Source organism: Vanellus vanellus (assembly GCF_965231255.1).
Source record: "Vanellus vanellus genome assembly, chromosome: 3".
In the NCBI taxonomy this organism is placed as follows: domain Eukaryota; kingdom Metazoa; phylum Chordata; class Aves; order Charadriiformes; family Charadriidae; genus Vanellus; species Vanellus vanellus.
The window spans coordinates 41,806,381-41,830,813 of NC_138907.1; the positions used below are offsets into that span (position 1 = coordinate 41,806,381).

Below are 24,433 nucleotides of genomic sequence, written 5' to 3' on the forward strand. Positions count from 1 at the left end.
CACAATTGATTACTTTTAACCTACTGTTCTGTTACAAGTTAACATAACACTTGTAAGTGCAAGCAGTGTGAAAGGCTGCTAGTTTTTTTTTTTCAACAGCAATATTAAATCAACCAAGGTAAAATGTGGTAATTCTAAATAAGTCGATTTTCATGTGGAATGAACATCAGAAATTGATGTCCTCTTGCTTTTTGAATTGTCATACTACCTGCTTGACTTTTTTTGAAGCAAATTCAATCTAAGGAAAAAAAAAAAAGCTTCCAGTGCTGTGTGTTGCTACTGAGATTATATATACTCCTTTACTGCTTCCCATTCAAAGTTGATATAAACTTCTGTGATACTTAAATTTCCCACAATCCTACTGCCCTTTTGTTGCTTGTATATCATAAATGTACCTTCTTAGGTTTCTTAGCAGTCTTTATTCCCCAGACAGGTATCTTTTGGCTGTGTCATTTATTAACTGAATAGAAATTTCTGTAGAGATATAAATGAGGTGTTAGCTGAACTATAAAATTGAATCTGTTTAATATTATGACAGCTCTCTACAAAGATTAAAAAAAAAAAAGGTGAAACTTCAGAGAAAAAACCAAGTCATTCCTTGTAAGATATCACTGGAAAAGTAGCATGTTTTCATTTTTAATCAAAGTTTTAAATTGATGTGTGCAGCCTGAAAGGTGGCAACATTAGGTCAGGGAAGAGTATCAGTTAAGATTTCTTCTGTATGTTTACTTTAATAATTAACACTAGTTCAGATCGTGATACTGCTGATTTTTGAAAAGGTAAACCCCAGGTGTTATTTGTCACGTTGCTTTTTGTGTTTTTCACAAAACTGTATATGGATTTTGAGTTTTGGGTTCGTGTGAACTGTTGTACGCTTCCTAAAGTTTCCCCAGGTTGTTGCATTGAAGTAGTTTGCTGCTTCTGTTCAGAGGAGTGAGTGTATCTTTCTCTTCCCAGTCTACTAGTCTATTATGGACATCTTTATTTAATGTTCATTTCATACTCTGTTTTCAAGAGAGAAAAGATGCCATCTTCCCATGAGATGCCGCAACATAATAAGCTGGGTATTTTAAAAAGACCATTGTTAGAAAAATCTACTGTAGAAATAGCTTCTTTCATAAAAAAGTTTATCAGTTTATATATCAAAATCAGGGAGAAGACTGGATCGATGTAAAGGCAAAAATTGGAAAGCAATTAATAAAGCAGTCAGATACGTTCAAAACAAAATTATGGCTTAATAAATCAAGTCTTGTTACTATGTAAGTAAAGAATATTAGTACTACTGTTTAGGGTTTGGAGTTCTGGATTTTGTCTGTATCGGTAAGCTTATGGTATAATTTTTTTTCTGAACTACTTAAAGTATAGTTTAGGAAAATCTGAATTGCTTTAAAAGTGGTGTCAACTTATAGTATATATAGGAGTATATATCTCTCTCTATCCTATAATATATAGGCCACTCCTCAATACATCCCCATTTTTCCATTAGCATCTTATAAAATGATGCTAATAACTACCCAACACATCAAGTTATTAATAGTATTACCATTTTATCCTTAGATAAATGTATTTAAAACGTCCTCGAATAGACTATTCTTCTATGAAATATATAAAAATGTAATGTAGGAGAAGTTTCTAGGTGCAAAGCATATGATTCCTGAATTTAATTTTATTTCTGGAAAAGCCAACAATTCACTTAATTTTAGCACTTTTGCAGATTACTAATGAAGTGCCTGACAAAAGTGCCTCAACTCTTTGAATGTGTTTTATTTTGGGCACATTTAATCAAGGCAGTGATGTATTTTCTTCCCTGCCTGGACCTGGGAAGACTGGAAAATGAATTATCATTACCAATATAGGGGTTTGTTTGTTTGTTTGTTGTTTCTTTTACTAGAAGACTGGTTGCTATTGAAGTGTTAAAAATGTTCCGTTGGTCTTTTCCTCAGAGTTCAGTTAATATTACCACATTGTAGATCACTAAACAATGGCAGCAGAATCTTGCTTCTTAAATCCAGTCTACCAAAGAGAAAATTATTTCCGCAATTTTCCAAATCTTTTTGAATGTTCAAACACATATTTCTGTAAAAAGGGGGCAAAAAAAGCTGTAGTCACTGGATTTTTTTATTGTCTTATAATTCATGTGGATGAATTTTAATGTAATAGCATTAAAATTGTCAGAGCTGTCTGCAAGTCCATAATTTCAAGAATCTTTTTTAAGCCTTGGTACTGTTAAGTATTGCTTATTTTTAAATGAAGGGGCAGGCAGACAAACGGAATGTCTTGGATGAGAATTACTAGCATTAAGGTAATTACCAGGGTGTTTCTGTGGTAGGAGGCTTGATAACTGACAGTACTGTGAAGACATGTGAAGCACAATTAGTAATTTTATAGCACAAGCAATGAAAGATTTAATCAAGGCACTGAATCATCAAACAGTAGAGTGTGATCAATAAAAACAGAGAAGACCAAAGACATTTTTTCACAATTGTGGAGGAAAATTGAAGATTATGTTACAGAAGGAGCTATGTATTGGGAAAACGAACAACAGGATCAGACCTGGTCAAAAAGTGCTACGCTGCAACTGTAAAATTAAGCATTGAGTCAGAACAGAGAGAGCTTGAGCAACTACTTGTGTTTGGCAGCTCTGCTGGCTTGCTGACCTAGCTGTCATTGCAAATAACTAACAGATAGGTTGATCAAGGCTGTTGAGGTATCACTGGGGGGGGGGGGGGGGGGGGAGGGAGAAAACAAAAGGTTTGAGCGTGGAGAGAAAACAACCCTTATTAACTGCACTACTGAGCACCAAATTTCAGAATCTTTGAAATGGATGAACCTTGAGAAGGCAATGCATCAATGAGAGTATTTTATAAGGGATATGCTTAATAGGGTCTGTCCTCAGATCTTAAAAGTGATATTATTGTGTTCAGTCATTAAACTTGCAAGCTTAAGGTGGTGTCAACACACAGTACTTGTCACAGAGTAGTCACCAAATTAGGTTTGTCTGCTGATTATTTCAGCCAGGTTTTTGGAGGATTTTCTCGTTATTGGTGCTGATACTCAGTCTTTGGTATCTAAGATAACTAATTGCACGATAGCTTTCAGAAATCTGCGTAAACTACAATGACATTTCAGGGATGCATAATTTATAAATTGTATTAAAATCATGTATGTGCAAATGTATAGCTAGCTTAATGGAAAACATGCTTGGATATTGCTTGTCGTGAATCACAACTGAGATGTTTAGTGTTAAACCTACAATAACTTCAATAACTTTTCCCCCTTATTAATGAGAAGTCCATTGATAATATATAAATAACATTTTAAGGCCTAAAATTTAATGGTCTTAAAAAACAGGGGGTTTATGGTACTATGTAGACAGTTGTTGTTGATGCCATTTCAGTTCGTATCTCTGAAATGTTTAAGCTTTTATAAAATTCATTATTTTTGAGTCAATGTATAATTTAAGTATCTTTTCCTAAAAAGTGTGGGTGGAAAAGAGGACCTAAGACTAATCTCATCACTATATTTTATTTAAGCTTCTAATCTGAATGTTTTAATACGAATTAACATGATAAAACACTATTTTGTACACAGAGAAATCCAAGCTTCTCCCAGACCCAGATCCTGATGTTGAAACTTACAGTGGTAGAGTACTAGAAATCAAATCTGTTTCTGATATTTCACTTCTCATTCAATTTTTAGTTTTTAAAAATATGACTACATATGCTCATTGTACAGTGCTGAGTTGCTGCACTTGAGAGATTTTTAAGAAAAAATTTATATTTATTTTGAAGCGTATAATTTGATCTGGGACAAAGCATTTAAACAAAAGTTGATGATAAAATGTGGGCCCAACTCATAAAGCTCTTTGGACTTCAGTCACACATTGCTTGCATGCTATTGGTGGGAAAATGTGCTTTTTCTGCTTATGTTCTACTTCCCTAACATCAAAACACGTTTGAAACCTCTAAAAAGAGAACAGTAAGTGACTGGAGAGACTTTTTTATTTTCTTCAATAAAGTTAGAATATTAAAAAAAACCAACCTAGTAGAACTGGACATGATTTGAAGCCCACATTTAAACCTGAAAAAAATTACACAAGCATAGTTTTGTTTTCAGTGATTAAAAATGCATTACTTATAGGAGGGAAGGTATGTAAGCTTATACACCAATGTCATATTCTACATACTGTAATCTTTGAAAGCATTGCACAAATCTTTTCTCAACTAGAAATTACTTACATTATTTGATGCTTAAATTCATATTGATATATACATTTGCATTTTTTTTTAAATGTTTCGAGAGAAATCATTCTTACTTCTTGCATTTTTCTTATACTAAATCAGTATACATTACTTGAATCTGTTATTTTTAAATTACCAAGAGGTGATCACACACTTCTTAAAATTTCTACCGTAATTATAGAGCCTCATGAATGTCAGTGAGTCTGGGGCACTGAATCTCCTGCAAGAATTTAGCAGGTTGTCATGATGAGCATTCCTTTACACTTAGTGATATCTCTTCCTGCTGGGAATGTTTGAGGACAGCATATCTGAAATGCTTTTTCTAGACTTCAGGAATTCATAGGCGGATGAGAGCCTCCTACTTAGTTTCAGTTCTCTAATACTTCAGGCTGTCTTCAGCAACATGGCTGTATATGTGAGAATATATGCTTTTTGCTCCGAGGCTGCTGTTTTTGTAGATGTGCTGCTGATTTTTATAACACAGTATTAACTTTAAATTATTTTTCCTGTACTGAATACATAATGCATCATCTAGGATTTTTATGCTTTCCTTATGTAAGTGTGCATTCCGGGCTTGGTGCCAGCTCCATCCTTCCTTCGTATATCTTCATTTTTTTTGGTGTATCACATAGAACTTGAACTAAACTTGGGAAAAAATCTGCAGAAAAAGTGCAATCTGACTATATACTTAAATGTTAATGAATTGGGCCCTTGTTTTGTAATAGTTTGCTTGAGCTCATATACAATTACTGGCTTTTACATCTTATTTCACTCATCATTGTACAAAGAGCATCCGTTTTATGTTTTTATTAATCAATATTTATTATTTAACACAAATTTTGTAGCTTTCTTAAGATGTAGTAAATAAACCTTTTGTGAGGTCTCTGGGGATTGATAATGAATAGTTGTGTATTTTTGTGATGTTACTGAAATAATATTGTTTTTTCTTATTAAAGATGCTATAATAATTCTTTTTTAATAATTACACTAATTTAGTTAGTGCAAGATGGAGGCGCTTTCCTACAGATTATGCTTCCACCTCAGAAGATGAATTCGGATCAAACCGTAATTCCCCTAAACATACCCGTCTACGTACCTCTCCAGCCCTGAAAACCACGCGACTGCAGAGCACTGGGACAGCAGCTCAAAGTAGCAATACATTCAAACACAGAATAAAGGAACAGGAAGACTACATTCGTGACTGGACTGCTCACCGAGAAGAAATAGCAAGGTTGGTTTTAACGGAGTGCCTCTGAAATAACAAAGATTTGTAGCCAACTGGTTATACAGGTATATATATGGGAGAAAGAGAGCTAATGGATTTTCTGTATCACTCTACCTCTCGTTTTCATTCACAAACTGAATGGGTAATTTAAAATTCTTCTTATGAAAGACTGGCAGACAGAACACTCAAGTTGCCAGCACATCTCCTTCTAATGGAAAATGATAGTCATTTCTGACTTATGATAGCCCGATCCCAGACTATGAACTTCTGGGCATGTTAGTAGGACTTGCAGAGGTACTTTGTGTAGAACTTCTAGTTGCTCATGGTGTATTTCCTGAGGCTGAAGTATATCTGATTTTAAACTATCTTTACATTCTAATTGAGGTAAAATTTCAGACAAATGCATAGTTGACAGAGAGAGAAAAAGTGGTTTTGGCAATGAGAGAGACCACGTTCTCATTTTAATTTTTTGTTTATCTAGACATTATTTCATGTTAGATATTTTCTGATTTAAATCATATGTATTCATCAAAAAGTAATTTCTTTTGTTGCGAGTCCCTGAGATTAGTATAGCAATTCCTCCATTATTGCTAATAGCACTGCTTCAAGGGAACCAAGGAAAAGGTAGTCAGTTCTACATTCTGGTAGCCAATTATTGCCATATCATGCAATACCCAGGCAGTGAAAACTTCAGATACCTTGCACTAAATAAATAAAAATGCGTAAGTATATAAATGTTATTTAAAACTTAGATGCCCGTGTTCGGGATCTGAATCTTTTCACTGAACTTAATTTGGAAGCCTAAACAAAAAAGGTGTTGTGCTTTTAAAGTTAATCAACACTGTGGTCTCGCAGCTGTGAAGCATTGTGTTTTGCTTAGCGTGATTAATTATTTTTTTCTCCCCTCCTATTGGTGATATTTTTCAACATTTGTTTTTCTAGTGGTCTGTACAAAGGGAAAACACTTAAGGGAGTCTGATGGCATCCTGATAAATCATGAAAGAAATATCTTCAAAGGCATCTTCCTAAAACATCTCTTTCCAAGAATCTAAAGTATAGAGATGGATACAGGGAGGAATGTGTGTATATGGGGGGAAAAAAAAAAAAAAGAAGATAGCCATGGCATATTACTTCCTCCTCATAAGAAGTGCGGCTGAACCTCTACTTCAGTGAAACTTCTTGGTACATTTTGCTCGTCTAGAAGAGATTGACACTGGGAGTAATTGAACATTCAGTGTAAACTTACTTGATGGTTAGCTTTGCAGGTTTTTGTCTTCCCTTGGGCTTCTTACCATTTTCTTAATTTATATACTGGTTTTAAATTTGCTTTGAAGGCTACATACTTACCCTGCCTTTGTCAGCTGCTTTGTTTCCAATGGAAGTGGTGAGAGGCTCAAATCGGTACTGCCAAATTTGTGACTGTGAATAGAAATTTCACACAAACTGTACTAAATGAGCATATTTAAGGTTAAGAAAGCTAGCGCTGAGCAGTTGAGAAATGCTAGTCATCTATTGTCACTGCTTCCAACACCAGTTTTTTTGGTTACCCCCTGCAGAGCTCCCCCCCCCCCCCCCCCAGCTCTAGGTAACTACCTGATCCTTTCTGTGCCTCAGTATCTCTTTGTACTGATTCACAGTATTGCTCCCCTGGCCTTAAGTTTAACTTCTGTCCTTGGTAAGATAATTTTTGTCTCTGCCTCGCTAGCCATAGTCTACTCTGGGTTTTTTTCCTTCCCAGCCCTCAATCCAGCCTCTGTGATCAGAGTCACGGAATCACGAGACTCCCTTCAACTCCATTTAGAGTTTTTTTTAAAAAGGAAAAGATAGGTATATTATCTCATTAAAATTGCTTGATTTAATTTATTTTTGTAGTAACTGACAAAATTAGGCAGGTGTAAAGATAATTATTTCATAAAGTAAACGTGCAGCTGAAAGTAGTGTAGAGACTGTATGACAAATATTTCATTGCATCCATGTTACCAGCATATTGTATTTTAACTGGTCTTTCAAGATTGAAAATTGGAAAGAGGTGTTTAAAAAAAACCTAATGGAATAACTAAATTTGATCTAAAACCACTTTGGCATGGGGGGGAATATATACCCTTAGAGTAAAGGGGGCTTCATGTGTATTTTACTTAAGGATTTTAAAGTATCAGTACAAAATAAACCGACTCAGTGTAGGAAGTGTGACATGGTATACTAAGTATAAAAATGTTTTTGGTAATCCAGCAGTTCAGAACTATTACAGATGTCTTAGAAGTGTTCCCATTTCACTGTTTTTTTTCTAATACTGTAGGTATTCTTTCACTACAGGTAAATAAGAACTAGAGTTCCAGGCTGTTGAAAACGATGGTCGTGGTCTCCCCATCCCAAGCCCTATGTTCTCACCTTTTTCCTTGTGTTGGAAACTGTGTCTGTCCCTTAGGTAGCTGTGTAGCTGCAGGAGTCTGCTCACTGAGCAAATCTGATAGCAACATTTCCTGGAGCGGGTTGTGGTGTTAGGGAATTTGAAGTTTATTTTAGTTTTGCCTTGTATGATTGTTAAGTCTGATGCAGAAAGCAGTAGAAATCTGCAAGACAACCTGCAGTTGCAACAGAGTAAATAATGTGTGCCTAAAGCCTAAGTCTCTTGTCTTGATTATGCAAAACATACTCCTTATATTTAAGCCATACTTCCTGTTTCTTAAAGTTAATGTAGAATGACTTGAATCTGTGAAGAGTCGGGCTCAACCCTCAGCTGTCCTCTAATTTTCTTTTCCTTAACGCTTTTTGTTTAGTGCTCTAAATGTATTGTTTCTATACAGAAACATTATTGAGTCCTGACTATAGCTTATTATCATGTTGAAACTAATTCCAGATTTTGTTCACTTGGCTAGTGTTTGATGATTGTCTAACAAGTTGCTTGCCATCCCTGTTAGAGTTGTTTATTATGATATTTTCAGGATTCATTTGAATTCCTTTTAATGTAGACATCTGACATTTTAGTAATTTTGATTGCTTGATAAGAACTCAGTTAAAGCGGCTGTGGCATGTTGAAGCATTGTTGATTTCTGTGGAAAGTTAAGTTCTAGACAATTGATGCTACTTTTGATTATGGTGTTAAATGACATTTGTCTTCTGGAGGATTTACTGATAATTGAAATTTCCTGGGTTTTATTTTCTTCACAACTATTCATTAAATACCAAAATCTGTCCCAGCAATTCAAAAGTGGTTATTAGCAATTTATCTCTTTAAGAAAAAAGTGATGTGATTGTGTGGAAAAAAAGGAACTAGGTGCTCTAGTATCTCTTCCGTTCAGAATATTATCTCAAAACTTGTTTTAATGGTACATATATATATAAGAACATGAAATATAAATTAAAATTGACCCAGAAGATGTAGCAATTAGGTTAAAGTAATTAATGTAGTAGTTGGCGCTTACCAGATTTTAATTTATGAAAATGATTCATTGACTTTGTTTCTGCTTTACTGTTCCAGTCTTTGATAGTTTGAATTCAGAAATACTGTCTTGAGTGGTCACGGGTGATTGCCACTTATTCTTCTACAGCCTAATCCCAATTATATGTATATATATGCTGCACAAGGTTGCACTTTATTGCGGGTTGCTGATGGTTAGCCACAAAATCCAGTGTTGGAATTTGACTGGAAATTACTCTAATTATGTTTGCCTGTCTTAAATTCTGGTCACTCAGTCTTAAACTATCTCTAGGCCAATGGTGTCCATTCTTCTTGACTTGAAGAAAAAGTGAAAATAAAAAGCAGAAAGAAGCTCAACTTTAACAAGCACTGGCCAGCACAATGCGCATCACTGTCGCATGGCTGTGCAACTCCTTCCACTTAAGTGGCAGGTGCTGCTGTTCACAGAGTCCTTGGTGGTGCAGAATTAGCACCGTTGACTTCTATGCCTTCACTCCTTTCAGACAGAAGTGTGAAAGGGGATCACTCAGTGGGCTGCTCTGAATTCTAAGTTTTCTGAACTGCTTGATCCAAGCTGGAGATTCAGGGTGCCATAGTTAGTAGGGGGCTGTTAGCTTTTACTTTGGGTTGGGTTTTTTTTCCTCCTCCTTTTGGGATTCTCTTGGGAAGGAGTAGCACAAGCAGAGCCAAGCAAGCTTGCTTCCTGTGCTGAGCAGAATACACAGCAGAGCTATTTTGTGATGTGGCAGACCAGAAGAAAGGAAAAGGAATCTTCAGCTGAGAATTCAGTTGTATTTTTGTAGTGCCATTGTGTCCAAGTTTTTACAGGCATGTTCTGTTTTTCCAACTAGAAAGCTTGTCTTGATTAAATTTGAGGATTTAGGATACTGGTCTGGAATTTCAGACACATAAGCAGCTTGCTTATGAGCAAGCTGCAGGGCTGCTAGATAATCAGAGGTCCCGAAGAAGTTCTTTGCAAGTAGATAAACTGAGGTATAAATTAACTGTGTTCTGGACATTTAAGATTCACTGGATGTACACAGGTCACCTGTGCAGTATTTTCAAGGTATTTCCAGTACATTCCATGTGTTGAATTTACTGCAAGTTTCACACATCTTTGCCTGGGAATCCTAGAAAGAAAACAAGGATGCTCTTGAGATTGCCTTCTACCTTCCTCCTTTAGAAAGGCATGTTATTAAAAGCTTCAGTTAAAAATTTGCTTTTATGTTTCTACAAATAAACTTTCAGTTTAGAAGGGCATACACATTTTCATAGCACAGTTATCAGGAACTAGAACTTAGAAGCTCAAAGGCTACAGGTTGGGCACTACTGATCCAGAAGTATTTGTAGGGAAGAATGTAACGCTCTCTTTATTACTAGGATCAGTCAAGATCTGGCTCTCATCGCACGGGAAATCAACGATGTAGCAGGAGAGATAGATTCAGTGACTTCATCAGGCACTGCCCCCAGTACCACAGTAAGCACTGCTGCCACCACCCCTGGCTCTGCCATAGACACTAGAGAAGAGGTAGGAGATCTTCATGGAGAAATGCATAAGGTTCTTCCTTTTCTTTATTTCTTTTGCTTTTAGCATTTTGCATAGCTTTTTTTAGTTATTTCCACTCAACCCATATGCATGATCGCTACATTGTTTTTTGATTTGAAGTTCCTTTACTTTTCAACAAACAACCCCCCAGAAATTATTCTACAAACCCAGCTTGTCAAAAGGATGCTTACAATCTGTCTGTCTCTTTTTTTCCACAAAACATAGGACAAGATAGTTATTTGTTTCTTGCTTGTCTGTAGCCTTAGATACCATTGGATAGTATCTAAGTGCATTTAAAGATATTAGTGTGTATGCACAAATATATGTAAATGTATACATTTAATACTTTGCATAGCTATTAAAACCAAAAAAGTCCCTCTTTTCACAGGTGACATTAAAGTTTTGGCTTCTGAACACTGAAATACTTAGGTACCATCGGTTAACAATAACTTTAGATTTTCTTTCTTAATAACATTATCAAAAACTTCCTTGAAATAAGTTTGCCTTGTGCTTCTAATAATTCTTATTTTCTTTGACTATCTCTGGTGTGCTGTTCTATGAATATATTGACTAACTTGTTCTAGTAACCATCACAGGTCTAATGCTGGTAAACATGTTAATCTGAATTCAAATCATCACTTTCTACCATATTATAATTCACCCTAATATGTTGTAAATGTTTACTGCATTTTTTTCTTCATAGTATTCCTTTCAAAATCTGTTTATCCATTTTTGTGTGCATAAAGTTTGCTTAATTCATTAGTTTAGTGTTTTTAGTATAATACTGTCTTTTTCTGTGGAAAAAAAGATATAAACAGCGATAAGAAATCTGTGAGTTGTGTACTTAGAAAAATTGTAACTGCACTCACATAGATTTTATTTATAATTCTCATGGACTTATAGAATTATAAATTTATAAATTTATATATAAATACAAATTTTAAGGAAGTATAGTGCTCATTTTCTCAGATCCAGTTAGATGACTCTAATTTTTACATTCCTAAATAATTATTTTATTCTTAAAAAAATATTGTACAATGTGTACATACTACTGCAGGTGGCAGTGTCTCCTTTAAGTAGGTATAGATGCTTCTGTAACGCTATGACTAATCTGGAAAAAAAACCTAAATTTGATAGTACTGTACTTAATTCCACAGATACATTCCATTAATCAAAGGAACAAAGGAATAAATTATTCAATACCAGTTTATAGGTAACTATTATGTTACCTATCAGTAAGCAGAATTTCTGTGGGATAGTCTAATTTTGCCATCTATGTCTGATACTTGAAAGAAAGGCCTTCATTTTTACAAGGTATTGTTACGTAAGAGACACATTGTTTTATACTATGCAAGACAACAGAATGAATTTTACTTGATAGGCTTCTTGTAAACTGTTTCAGAAGGAAAAAAATATTAATCTGATCTTGCATGTATCCAGTAGGTTTCATAAACTGTATTTTTCTTTTACCCGCCAGTTGGTTGACCGAGTATTTGATGAAAGTCTCAATTTTAGAAAAATCCCTCCAGTAGTGCATGCCAAACCACCAGAGGGGAATGGTCGGCCTAATGATGCTAGACCTCAGCTAACAGAAGCCCTCGATCCCCCAACAATTACCCGGAGAAGGACCTGGAGCAGAGATGAAGTGAGTACACAACAGGATTCTCTCTAGTAACGTGTCTATTTTAAGCTTTTACGGTTGTCTCCCCACTTAATATTCTAGATGCTATCCTTTCTTTTCTACCTGTAGCAGGTGGCATTAATACTGGAAAAAATATTTGTGTATTATTTAATTTGCAAAATGTTCAAATATGATTGTTTTTATGTGATACTAATTAGAACACGAGTATGATTTTTTTAAAGTTTAAAAAATATTTCAAAATATATGGAATTGGGTGCATTTAATTCCCATTAAACTAATAATATACTTTTTTATTAAAAACTTATTGCAGGTTATGGGGGACAGTTTGCTGTTGTCCTCAGTCTTCCAATTTTCTCGCAAGATAAGACAATCCATAGACAAAACAGCTGGCAAAATCAGGTGGGTTTTTAAAAATTATTGTTATTACTGAAAATGTTCTGCTCTCATCAGCATTCCTAGTAGTAGAAGAGAGATGTTTAATACAGAGAGAGGAAATGTATTTAGTAGCAACTTGTGTTTTAAAAAAGCAATGTTACCTATGGCCTTTTTCTCATTCAGAATGAATTGGGAGTAATAATTTTTCCATTATTGTTTGTGTGTGTTTCACGTGATGTGAAGATAAATATCAGCAAAGTTTACATGGACAGAACCATATCCATCATACTTCCAGCAGAGGAGCTGTTCCAACGCTTGTAAATGCTGTGCAAAATCTACACAACCTCTATGCAAGGCTTTTAAAACTCCCTTCCTTAAAAGATAAGGTTAATATGTTGCTAAACTGTAAAACTCGGCCCTGTACATTTGCCAAGTTGTTGTAGGGATCACCGGTTTTAGGAAGAAAAACAAACGGTACAGAGGAGGGCAGTTTCAGTAAATCCTCCCGAAAAAGAACTTGCTCTGGAGACAATGTGGTCGCTCTTGACTTCTAAATCTAAATTGAAATTGAAATTTCCTATTTAGATAGATTCCTGCATAAAGTGTCGTAGTAGCGAACAGGAAGTATAGTCAAAAATGATAACGTGTTGCTGTACCAAGAGCTTCATTTAACTTGAATGAGTGAGCGTACAACCATTTGGTGACCACTTTGGTTGGCAAGAAAAAATGAAAATTCTAAACACAAAGTTCAGGATTGTATAATTCACGTGTCCTTCTTCTTCATGTCTCTGTGCACTTAATAATTTAAAAATGAAGTACATCAAAAATAAGAAAGTCATTTGGCTGAACTTCATGTATAATTTTCTGAATGTGAGAAAATATTGTAATTGATCGGTTTGTCTTGAAGTGTCGGGTATTGAAATGTTAGATGGGTGAAAGATTAATCACCAAATCACAACTTTATTTTAGCATAGGGTGATGTAACTGGTAAAAGCAGCAAAATACTAACATACCTGAAGGTTATTTTCTCGTGGGAGTGCCAAAAAAGACTTGACCGTAGAAATCAAGAAGGAGAAAAAAGTAATCTCCATAAATCAGTAAAAACTGTAGGTAATCTGCCATTTCTAGTCCTGCTGTTTCTAGTAGGAAGAGTATCACTAAGTGAAGAATCAACTCTTTAAAAGCCTGCAGCCCATTCTTAGAATTTCTATTTTAACATTTTTTGTGTGTTGTTTTTACTGGTGGTTACAGGTAACATTTGTGAGTACCTTATTTCCACTATCTTTGAACAAGTTCCCGGACTGATAATTATCTCATTTCTCTTTTTCCAACTCACTGTTTTGGTGCTGCAGAATTATAGTATTGGAAATATGCCATTCCCTCTTTGGTTTCCCCAGATACATTCTTTTATGTATCATACTATTTATTTGAATATCCTTAAACAAAAGACATAAACGTCTTTTGCTATGTAAATTTCAGATACAAATGAGGTAGTGAAATGCAGGTGTACAATACAGTTACTCTCAAAAGCTGTGCCAAATTAGCAGAGTTCAACTACATTATGCAGAATTTATTACAAATTATGCAAGAGTTCACAACTTGTTCAAGCTTAATCAGCCTCTGAGTGCATGCTATCATTTCCTTTAATAGCAGATCTCAAAAAAATGAGCAAATAAATACAGGCAAAGGGGTAATTAAGCATGACCATTCTTTGAAAGTCATTTTGTTTTGTGCATAGATCTCTGGGAAAATACAGTGACATCCATAAGGAACTCTGCTTACCGATACTTTTTTTTTTTTTTTTTTTTTTCCCCCCCCCTTTTAAAGCTGCATTGGAACAAGAATGTTGCTTATTGCCTGACTTACTTGTGGTAGGCGTCTAGGATGATATGTATCTTAAAATCCTCAGAAGCAGTAGTAGATACTTTACTTTTTTTGTCATGCTGATTTTTCTTGATGGTTGGCAGTTTATGATCTATAAATATGTTGCTAGCACAGCTGCAGCTTACTTAACGTAAAAAACTGAGTTCAATACAGTGAGTTAAAACAAATTTATGTATGCAAATTTATTCTGAGAAAAGCAGATAACTATAAAATCAAGTCTTACACTTTTCTGATTGGTTTCCTGAACTTAAAAAGTAAGTCAGCTACATTGTAAGGAATGCAATAATGATGTGGTCGTGTATGACATTATAAATGTAAGCATACCTATAAACATTTTATATACATTTAAAGAGACTGGCATTGCACATTTTTATAAGAATGCAGTGGAGAAACTTTAGTTAATAAGGAACTATTTAGCATATTCCCCAGAGCTGTGATCCAAACTTCCTTTTCCTGCTACTCAGATTGGATTTGAATAATATGATGCTATACATAATGTCATTAGTATTTTGAATCAGAAAAACAACAATAGTCACAGAATTGTTGTTAGAGAGCATATAAGGCAGATAGGACCTATTACAGAATTTACCTTAGCTTTGTTTTGATGTACATGAGTTCAAGCAACAGGTGTGCTTCTATTCCTTTTACTGGAGTTAAGCCAGTTAAAATTTCTGCCCAGAACAGATACAATGAGAATCAATCAGGATTTGTCAAGCAATTGTGTATTTTTCCAAAGTACATGAACCTGAAAGGAGAGGAGAAATTTATAAAGGCACCAACAAGAGTAAGCCAGTAAGCCTGACTGAGTTTCAGAAGTCGTCTCTCAAATTTTCTTGTGCACCAATGTAAACCTTTCTTCTGAGAGCAGACAGTATAAGGCAATGACAGTCCTTAAAAACTGCATCATACATATTCACAAATTGCATCCTTCCCGTCTGGGTCCAACTGGAGAAAGACACACTTCCCATGAACGTGAACGCTCTTCTTTCTGTTATATTTTAGTTGCAATAGCTAGCTTTACAAAAAGACCAGTTTCACTTTGGCTAAAGTATTAAGAACATAAATATTTTTAGACGTTCTTGACAAGCAGATCTATCAGAAATTAAAATCTGAAATCAATCATGAAAATAAATTAATATGAGGATAAAGAGAAATAGATATCTTTTTGCTTGACTAGTTTCTTCCCCACTTCATTAGAGCTGCCATTTCTGTTTTCTAATTTGGAGATAAAGTTCCGAGTTCCACTGATTCTGTCATCGTTCCTACCTTATAGTAAGAAATAGGATTGAGAGAAACTTTTAACACTGTATTTCTTGGCTAACTTCTGCTAGTGCTGGCTAAACTCTTTGGGTGTTTTTCCCCCAAGTCCTAGGGTGGTGTTCAGATTGATCCGGGTCAGGTGCTCGGTTCTTTCCTTCCACCAAATCCTCTGCATATTTGTAATTTTCTTCAGGATAAGGTCATAGCTTAGATATTGCTAAGTTACTTTTTTATAATTTATTTTTATTCATTACTTTGTATAATCAGTTAGGTTCTTATCTGCTGGTGTACACAAAACTACATTAGATTTTAAAATTCTGCAGCATTCTTGCCATGTATCCTATTATCCATCTTTGCTAACAAATTATTGTGATGGCTTCTCAGGAAGCAGATATGCAGTTTGTTTGCTTTTCTGTCTTTTATATGTTATAATGAGTTTGCAGGAATTTTCAGACATTATGGGGGGAAGAGGTAAGTAGGTTTTGCAGTGAGAAGACCTATGTGGTTTTATCAGTGCTCTACAGTATGAATGCAGTGTTACTGGCTTGCTTTCTAGCAGGCAAGTAGCTCTTCTGTCAAGCAGAACCCAGGCAAAGTGTTCAGGACAATGCAGGTACTACTTGTCGGTCTCTGCAGTTTGCTGTGCGTCCTGCAAAGTGCAGTGAAAGAAAAATGGGAACTGAGCACAAGCAAATAAGAAAGTTGAGGCAGATTTGCCCCAGAAAGTAGGGAAAGGCAAGAGCAGAAGGTGGCAAGCATTTATAAAAATGTGTATTTAATATAAAGAGTATTGTTAGAAGAAGGAAGAGCAAAGGAGACAGAGATTAAGACACCCCCCCCCAAGAAGTTAAAATATACTAAATGAAGAATTGAAAAAAATGTTGTGAAAAAGAAATAGGCTTCCTAAAATTATAGCAAAAACAAATTGGCCTGTCTGCTTTATAGTGGAAATAATAACATTTTTTAAATTACTGCGTTGATTTTTTTTCCTCTTTTTTTTTTTTTTTTTAAATAAAATGACCTATGAAATGGAAATCTTTCAAATTGTAAGAGAAGTACGAACGTTATCACTTAAAGAGAGTAAGACTGAAATCACCACATATTCAAGCAAAGGCATTAATCACATACATAAAGATAGAAGTATTTTAATATAACATGAGCAAGATGGTAAATGAAAAAAAAACAAGCAGTGTCACAATAATGTCTATATTTTTCCTACTAGTGCTGTTTATAGATAAATATTTATTTTCTATATTCCTGCTGATTTCCAGAGTGATATAAATGCTATTAAAGTATGGAAAGTATAGGTGCATAAGATTCTCTGTATACTGAATCCAAATATTTCCAGGAGTTGCCTGTTTTTTTAATTTAAGATCCTATAAAGGATTTAATTGGCTCCGCTTTTTATTCATTCATTAAACTCATCCGTGTCAGGCAAGTCCTACATTTTCCATTGTAACTGGACTTTCTGGTATCCAGGTTTGCAGCTGTATGGCTTTGCAAGCTTTTGCATTCTCTTCCAGAACATAAAAGCAATCTTGTCAGATCTCTGATGATCAGCTTTGTTACAAGATGGTGGCACTACTTGAGGCCATAAAGTGTTTCATGTTTTCTTCGCTGTAGTTTTGATTACTTTTAATTTACTTTTTCCTTCCCCCAAAAGGAGTATGTATTAATGTTTATTCTTTGTATGCTTTGTACCTTAATACACTAAAGGCGTTTGCAAAAGTGGGGATTTGCCTTGATCCCGTGACATTGTGTAATGAGAGTAGCACTTCCTCTCAGTGAAGCATCTGACAAAATCATGTTCTGAAGCATCAGGGAGGGAAGACCTCAAAGACAGAAGAGTTAAAGCAGCTTCTGGATGGGCAGTCTATGGACAGCTATGTACTGATAAGGCAGGGTACACGTTTTGAAAAACTAGACTTCCTTGACAGGATAATAATAGAGAGTGAGATTTTTCATAGGTTATAAATAACAAGAAAGATTAACCGAAATGCACTACTGAGTCTCCCAGGTTTTTCAAATTCGTATGAAATTGAAGGTCTTTCTGAGATTCAAGGTATTGCATATTTCCACCTCAGAGACCTACCTACACTAATAACTTCTTTAAGATGTATTACTTTTCAGTCATGGTATTAAATTGGTGGTTTGTTTGCTTAGCAGTTTTACTGCAGCTATTTTTGTACTTTTAACTCTGAAATACCAGTTAGAGAATTAGGATTGGGATTCCTGTCATTATGGTATCACTTAAAAAATATAGAATACCCAGACCTTAAATATCTGCATGTTCCTTTTTTTTTTTTTTCAATTGTTCAAATGTAGATAGTTTAAATGGTGTTTATGATATGCCAATGAAAACAAAAGTTATTTATCACAGCAGTGAAGCAAAACATATAAAAGGGGAATATCACAGTATGCTTTGGGAAGTTACTTCTTTACAAGTAACAGAAGTGATTTCTTTAAGCATATAATACAAGTGATACTTGTATTACTAAATCATGCATGTACAATTTATGTGTTGAAACTTTTCAATGAAAACTTCTATGAAATGCATTTTTCTTTTAATTTCCTGAAGTGTTTTATTTTTCATTAAATTAATATAAAATAGAAATGTAAAAGAGTTGCATTTATTTACCATTTTTAATCTTCCTCATGTTTTGCAGTTGTAAAATGCAGTGTTAAAAGGGAATTCTCTGACTACTGGAAAATAGTTGGATTTTTTAAAAAATTTTTCAGTGCTGGAGGAAAGGATCAGCTGTCTTTTCAACACCATAAGCAATTATTTAGCTACAGAACTACCATTTTAATGTCAATAATAATTATATTGGTGAAACCCTGTATGCTTCTCTGAAAATTTAAACTGTATGGTTGGATTCCGTCATTTGTCAGTGTTTCAGATTTTACTTTGATTCAGTGCTCTCTATACTGCTTTCTCATATTGTGTTATCTAATCTTTCAGGTTTAGTTTTGTCTATTTTAAACATATTGTTCTTAAATTTCTTTCTTCTAGAATATTATTTAAGGACAAAGACAGAAATTGGGAAGAAATTGAAAACAAGTTGCGAGCTGAAAGTGAAGTTCCTATTGTGAAAACATCAAGCATGGTATGAATAGTTATCTTTCCTGGGCTGGTTATCCTTACTGCAATTGCTTGAGCCTCTTATCTAATTTCTAAGTGATCAGTACAGGAATGTGTTATTTTCAATGATACAAAGGCAAAAATCTTTAAAAGGTTTTATTTGGACACTTGGTGTATTTTGAGAATTATTATCCTATCCATTCCCAGCATAAGATTGGAATTTAATGTTTTATATTCTAAATGCCATGAATACGGGGGTTTAAGGCATTCATTAAAAAAGAAAAAGATTAGTTGTATATTTCTAAGTTCGGCGTTTTACAATTTTTTTTCAATGCATTAAAGCATCTAACATTGTTTGAAAGTGTATTGGAGGGGTTTTTTGCCTATGCAGTGATTTTCAAGTTTCTGCTCAGTTTTCAGAGCAATATATTGTTCAAATCCAGTGCTTATTTTTACCACAGAATGTTATTAAAAGTTAACAGAGGACAACTGTAACTGATGTTTGTTTTGTCCTTGGAACATTTATGTCCAGTTCAGATGTGGAATCTGCTTAAAGATAATGACTTTGTAAAATCCAAGGTAATCAATCTCTTTGCCACCCACAAAAATCACATTACTTAGTACTGAATGAGTTTATGAAAGGAGTTAAATGGGTTTCTGAAATCAGTGCCTTTGAAAATTCTTAGCTTTTGAAGACCACTGATAGTTCTTCTCAGCAGCTGGATTAACAGTATTCTTCAGTGTAGGGTCCTTCAGTGGTGGGATTTACATATTTGTAATTTATGACGTGGTACATTTAATGATTGTTGTACTTCTGAGTGCATTGCTGTGGCTACGTCTGTGTTAGCAAGTAGCGCAGCACAGAGGAGAAAAATCTGTAAGGGAAAAGAGTGCTGAGGACCCAACATTGGTGCACTGTACAGGGTCTCGTGGGCACAGGGCCCAATGGTTGCAGACAAAATCCCGATGCAGTCATCTTACTAGTATTCTGACTCGCATCTGAACAAGGTCATAAATCACCCTATTCCGTTAATACTGGGTGTGCACTGTAACTTTCCTTTCAAGGTTTGTTGTTACTTTGCCCCATTTCTACAGAACCGTGGTGTCTGTAAGCGCGTGCTTGAGAAGAAGTAGCGCAGGCAGGCGAGCAAGGGACAGAGTGAGGTGGTGTTGACCCCAGCAATCTGCCAGTGCAGAGGAGCTCTTCATTTCTGAATGGGCCACAGCTGTCCATCCTCAAGCACTGCCTCCCTGGACCGAGGGAGGACACAGCTGGGCCCCACCAGCGAGGGTGTCCTTGGTGCCAGGAGGGACGATCTGAACAGCATAATGCAAGGGTTGGGGGGGGGGGAGGGCGGGGGGGGGGGATTGTTTACTACCGATAGGTAGTTTCAGTCTCTTTTTTTCCTTAATGAAACTTGTTTGTTTCTTTCCTAGGAAATATCATCAATATTACAGGAACTGAAACGAGTTGAGAAACAGCTGCAAGGTACAAATATTTTTCACTTTTCTCTTTCATTGTTGCTTGCTTTAGATTTTTTTATTATATATCTCCACGTATGTATATCATGAAACAACATTATCACATTTTTTTAAAATATATTCACAGGATCAGTTACATACGTTAATATCACATAATTGCTAGCATATTTGGTAAAGAAACATCACTGAATCATTTTAAAACAGAAGGGTGATGATAGCTTTTTATACGGGGGAGAAAAGGCTCAACTGAAAATGAAGTAGTCCAGAGAATCCCAAAGGAATTACTTGTGAAACTTTCTTAATAGAAATATTTTTTATGGGTAAATATTGAAGAGTAGGTGATAGAGAATCCTGAGATTAGGCTTTATAAAATAGTCTTTGCATATCAGTAATACCCTCATGTGTACCGCAGTTCAGTGTAAGGAATGTGATGGGATCATAATCTATGGGAAATCTAAAAAAAAAAAAAAATTAAAATTATCTGATACAATAAAATGAAAATTTAGGATTAGCTCTTGACATCTTTCCTTCACACTACCGAATCCCCTTTTTGTAATTGCGGAGCCCACAAACTACAAAACAGAGAAGTTACTTTGCTTTTCATATCCAATGATTTATCAATGTATAAAATGGAAAGAAGTATGTTGTGCTTACAAAGTCCGCCATTTTGACATATATTCCGTTTATCAAAATTAACTTAAAAGCTGAGTATCTTTAAAAAGAAGTTGCAGTCTTATTTGTGTATTTTTTATACTTAGCTTATTGTTTAATTTGGAGTGGTCAAATAGATTAGTGGTCCATGCTTATTACGTATAATCATTACTGTATTTGATGTAAATTTCCTATATTTGTTATTTTTAGTAATCAGATTTAATCCCACAATAAAACATGTTTTAAAACAGAATGTTTCAGGAGGAATCATTAGTGACCTTTAGTCACTATTAGTGACTAAATTACACAAATTAGTATTTGTTTCATGCTCAGCTATAATTAAAAAATGTTAATTTATTACAAATTATATTGGGTTTAGAGAATATAACAAAGAAAGAAGGCCCAGAGAAAAACGCCAAATCATTTCCTTGTGCGTGCAGCAGTGTTCGAATAGATGTCAGTACAGTTTTGGAAATAAAAAAGAGAAAGGTTCCGTTAAATGTGACAAATATGTTAATACTACAATAAAATGAGATTGTACTAGGTGCTTCAGTTTGCCCTCACTATGTGGAGGGAGAGGGACAATAAGTCCATTGTTTATGCATTAAAAAGGATAAATGATTGCTTTTTCATACAAATTTAATTCAATCGTGGAATTAGCAGGTACGGATATTTGGAGCAGGGTGGGGTGGAATAAAGCATAGAGAAAAAGCCCCCTAAGCAAGTCTAAAAATCCCATCTTTCAGTCCCTATAAGCTAGTCATGAACGGTTTGTCATCTCTTTCCTCTCCACACATCAGGCAGTGTTTAGTTTGTGCAGTTTTATTTCATCTAAAGCTTTAATACATGTAAATGCTGTTAAATATATGTATCGGCTACATATATGTTGGATGCACACTTTGTAGTGGACAACACACATAAAAGCTCGTGTCTGTGATCATAAAAATAAAAGGGGTTGAACATGATTTGGGTTGGTTTTTTTTTTTACGATAACAGAAAATTGTATTTGTAATGGTTTCTTCCCTATCCCTTTCATCTTTTCTTGATTGCTTAGCAATTAATGCTATGATCGACCCTGATGGTACCCTGGATGCTCTGAGCAACTTGGGATTCGTCAGCCCCATCTTACCAGCTCAGCCGAAGCCGAAATCCAGTCCCGTTTCCCAAAGTACCCGCCCTCAAGTGCAGCCAAACTGCCAGCCCGAAGCTCGGGCTCTTCGACCCGCTGCTGTCCCTGTTGCACCTGAATTTGAGAACGCTGAATCCGAGTCGGACTTCAGCATACATTTCAATAGGTTTAACCCAGATGGGGAAGAGGAAGATGCCACACTGCGTGAGTGACATCTCAGTGTTGATACAACAACCTTTCATGTGGAATGTTTAGGAATAAAGGAAAAATTATAATATTGGTTTTATAATTTTTAAAAAAAGGCTTGGTCAAACAGCAGTTGTTTTATTAAACCAGTTTTCTTTAACTGTGATGCTTTGATTGTCACACAAATCCTTTTCAAATCATAAAGATATGCATAGATACCAGTGTAGGAAAGCAGATTGTGGCAGGTTTGCCCTTTGTGGTTGTGTGCTTTGCAAAAGAATTATTATATCAGCAGTTTCCCCTTAATAGATTTATTTCTGTTTAAAAGCCATGCAAGCAGTCTAACATTTAATGTTACTAAAACCCCAAATCTCTTTGCCAAGCTGCTCTAATGAATGGACTTCCTCCAGTAAAGTTTGTACAGAACTGTTGAACAGTTACATTTGATTCTGAATTAGACGATTTATATATGAAACGTTATCTTTGACTATAACGACACATTACTGCAAAAGGTAAGACAGATTTCAGAAAGCATTCATTCTTGCGTACTGAAAATATCAAACAGTTCTGTGATTTATATAACCTTGTTGCTGCGTAAATTGTCTTGGGGTTTACAGAGGTCACATATTATGTTTGCACTAAGATTTGCTGGGAGTGATAGGTGAACATATCAAAACCGTTGAACAGCAAGCAGTGTTTTGGTGTACATAGAAAACTGATAATACTGTACATGTATTATCATTGCAGTATTGTAATCCACTTTCTGAAAGGACTATTTGGCACTTTTTGATCTTCTTCAAATGTCTTCTTGATGTTAATGAAAGTAGAAGTATTTCATATCTCATTTCTGTCCAAATGTTTGTTGAAACTAGGCAACAAATTTAAACATACAGTAACGTGGGACATTTGAAGGCATATTGAGGCAAATGGGCTCTCACCAATTCAAATGCAACGTAAGCTTACGGAAGAAATTACTGTTCCTTGGAATGATCATGAGATGTAAAATTTTCTTTAGGGGACTTGGAAATAGAGTTGTCATAATTTGCTTGACCAATAGATGCACTCCCAAGCAAATGATTTTATTTGCTTCTGTATGTTTTCCTGTAGTCTTGCTAGTAAAAACTGTCTCTGTCTTACATATTTAAAAGGATTCTGGAAGACGACTGCTAACATAGACATTTTGCTTATACCACTGAAAAGCAAGTCTATTTAAAGTTTCCTATATAAGCCTATTTTCCTTATAAGTTGTCCCAGTAACTTAACATTTGGAAATAATAATAAAAATAAAAGTGAATTACTTTGTATTTCCAGAACACTGTAATTTGGAGGAATGTTATTTCTGTTAAATGTAACTAATAGACTGGAATTTTCCTATGTTTGCATCAGTCTCTATATATTAAGGTTGAAGATACAGTTTTGCAGCTTTTATGAAATGGTCTTTAATATTTCAGCAATAATCCTATATGACATTTGTTTAAAAAAACTACTTTCTGTACACTTTTAAATTGTACAGGCTTTCAGAAGTCAGTAAAAGTTGGACCAGTTAATAAAAATGCAAAAACTTTTTTTGTAGAGATGTAAAAACAAAACCACTAATCTGTTGTATAATGAATCTCATATTTTCTTTAAAAAAATTAAAAGCAAACAGCCTTCATGTATGACTCAATATGCTCTACTCCAGCTAACTGTGGAAGCCTGAACTACACTAGTTTACAGAGGCTCGAAGAAAAGTTTTAGAAGGTGCAGAAGGGCAAAAATAAATTGCAAATAGAGCTAGGTGTCGAAAACCGAGTGTACCAAACCATCACCATAACTCCTTGTTTTGTTTAATGCTTGGGAACATAATTTTTCCGCAGACCGGAGTGGAAAGTAGGAAATGGCTCGGAAGGATTAAAGGTACAGGCTTTTCATGCGAGATTCTGTTTGTGTTCTTTCAGGCGTTTATACTTTTACGTTCTGTAATAAGCATTTTGCATTACTATGTTCTTATTTTGTATGAACATGTTCTCCTTATTTATTTTTGTTACATTTATTATGTATGTTATTTTGTTATATGCATTTACAACTCCATTTTTAAATAAAGTGTTTCTGGAACTTTACAAATGTGTGAATATGTAATTGAGAGCTGGGAAGCTCACGCAGTCTTCCTGCAATCTAACTTACCTGTACTGAAATAGCGAATGACATTTTTTCATAAACATCTTTTCTCTGGAAAAAGTTATATTATTGCCACTGCTGCCTGAGTTATTCTGTGCTGACAGTATTGGCTCACTTTCCCGTACTCGGGTTCATTTCCACGCTTGAATTGATTT

At 35.0% G+C, this 24,433-nt stretch overlaps 1 protein-coding gene across 2 annotated transcripts in view; it reads left to right on the top strand.

Annotated features, from left to right (window-relative positions):
* CEP170 (centrosomal protein 170) overlaps nucleotides 1–24,224 on the top strand; it is a gene marked incomplete at its 5' end in the record, with an annotated part of 82,232 nt that extends 58,008 nt beyond the window's left edge. Inside the window, 7 exons of one of the 2 annotated variants that reach the window (XM_082480162.1) lie at nucleotides 5,238–5,472; nucleotides 10,265–10,442; nucleotides 11,908–12,075; nucleotides 12,383–12,471; nucleotides 18,605–18,698; nucleotides 20,111–20,162; nucleotides 21,861–24,224. In XM_082480162.1, the coding sequence (XP_082336288.1) occupies nucleotides 5,238–5,472; nucleotides 10,265–10,442; nucleotides 11,908–12,075; nucleotides 12,383–12,471; nucleotides 18,605–18,698; nucleotides 20,111–20,162; nucleotides 21,861–22,147 (1,103 nt within the window). In that variant the 3' untranslated portion in view covers nucleotides 22,148–24,224. The remainder of the gene's footprint in view (nucleotides 1–5,237; nucleotides 5,473–10,264; nucleotides 10,443–11,907; nucleotides 12,076–12,382; nucleotides 12,472–18,604; nucleotides 18,699–20,110; nucleotides 20,163–21,860) is intronic. The other variant, XM_082480163.1, reaches the window with a different exon arrangement.
* Nucleotides 24,225–24,433: the final 209 nt, after the last annotated feature.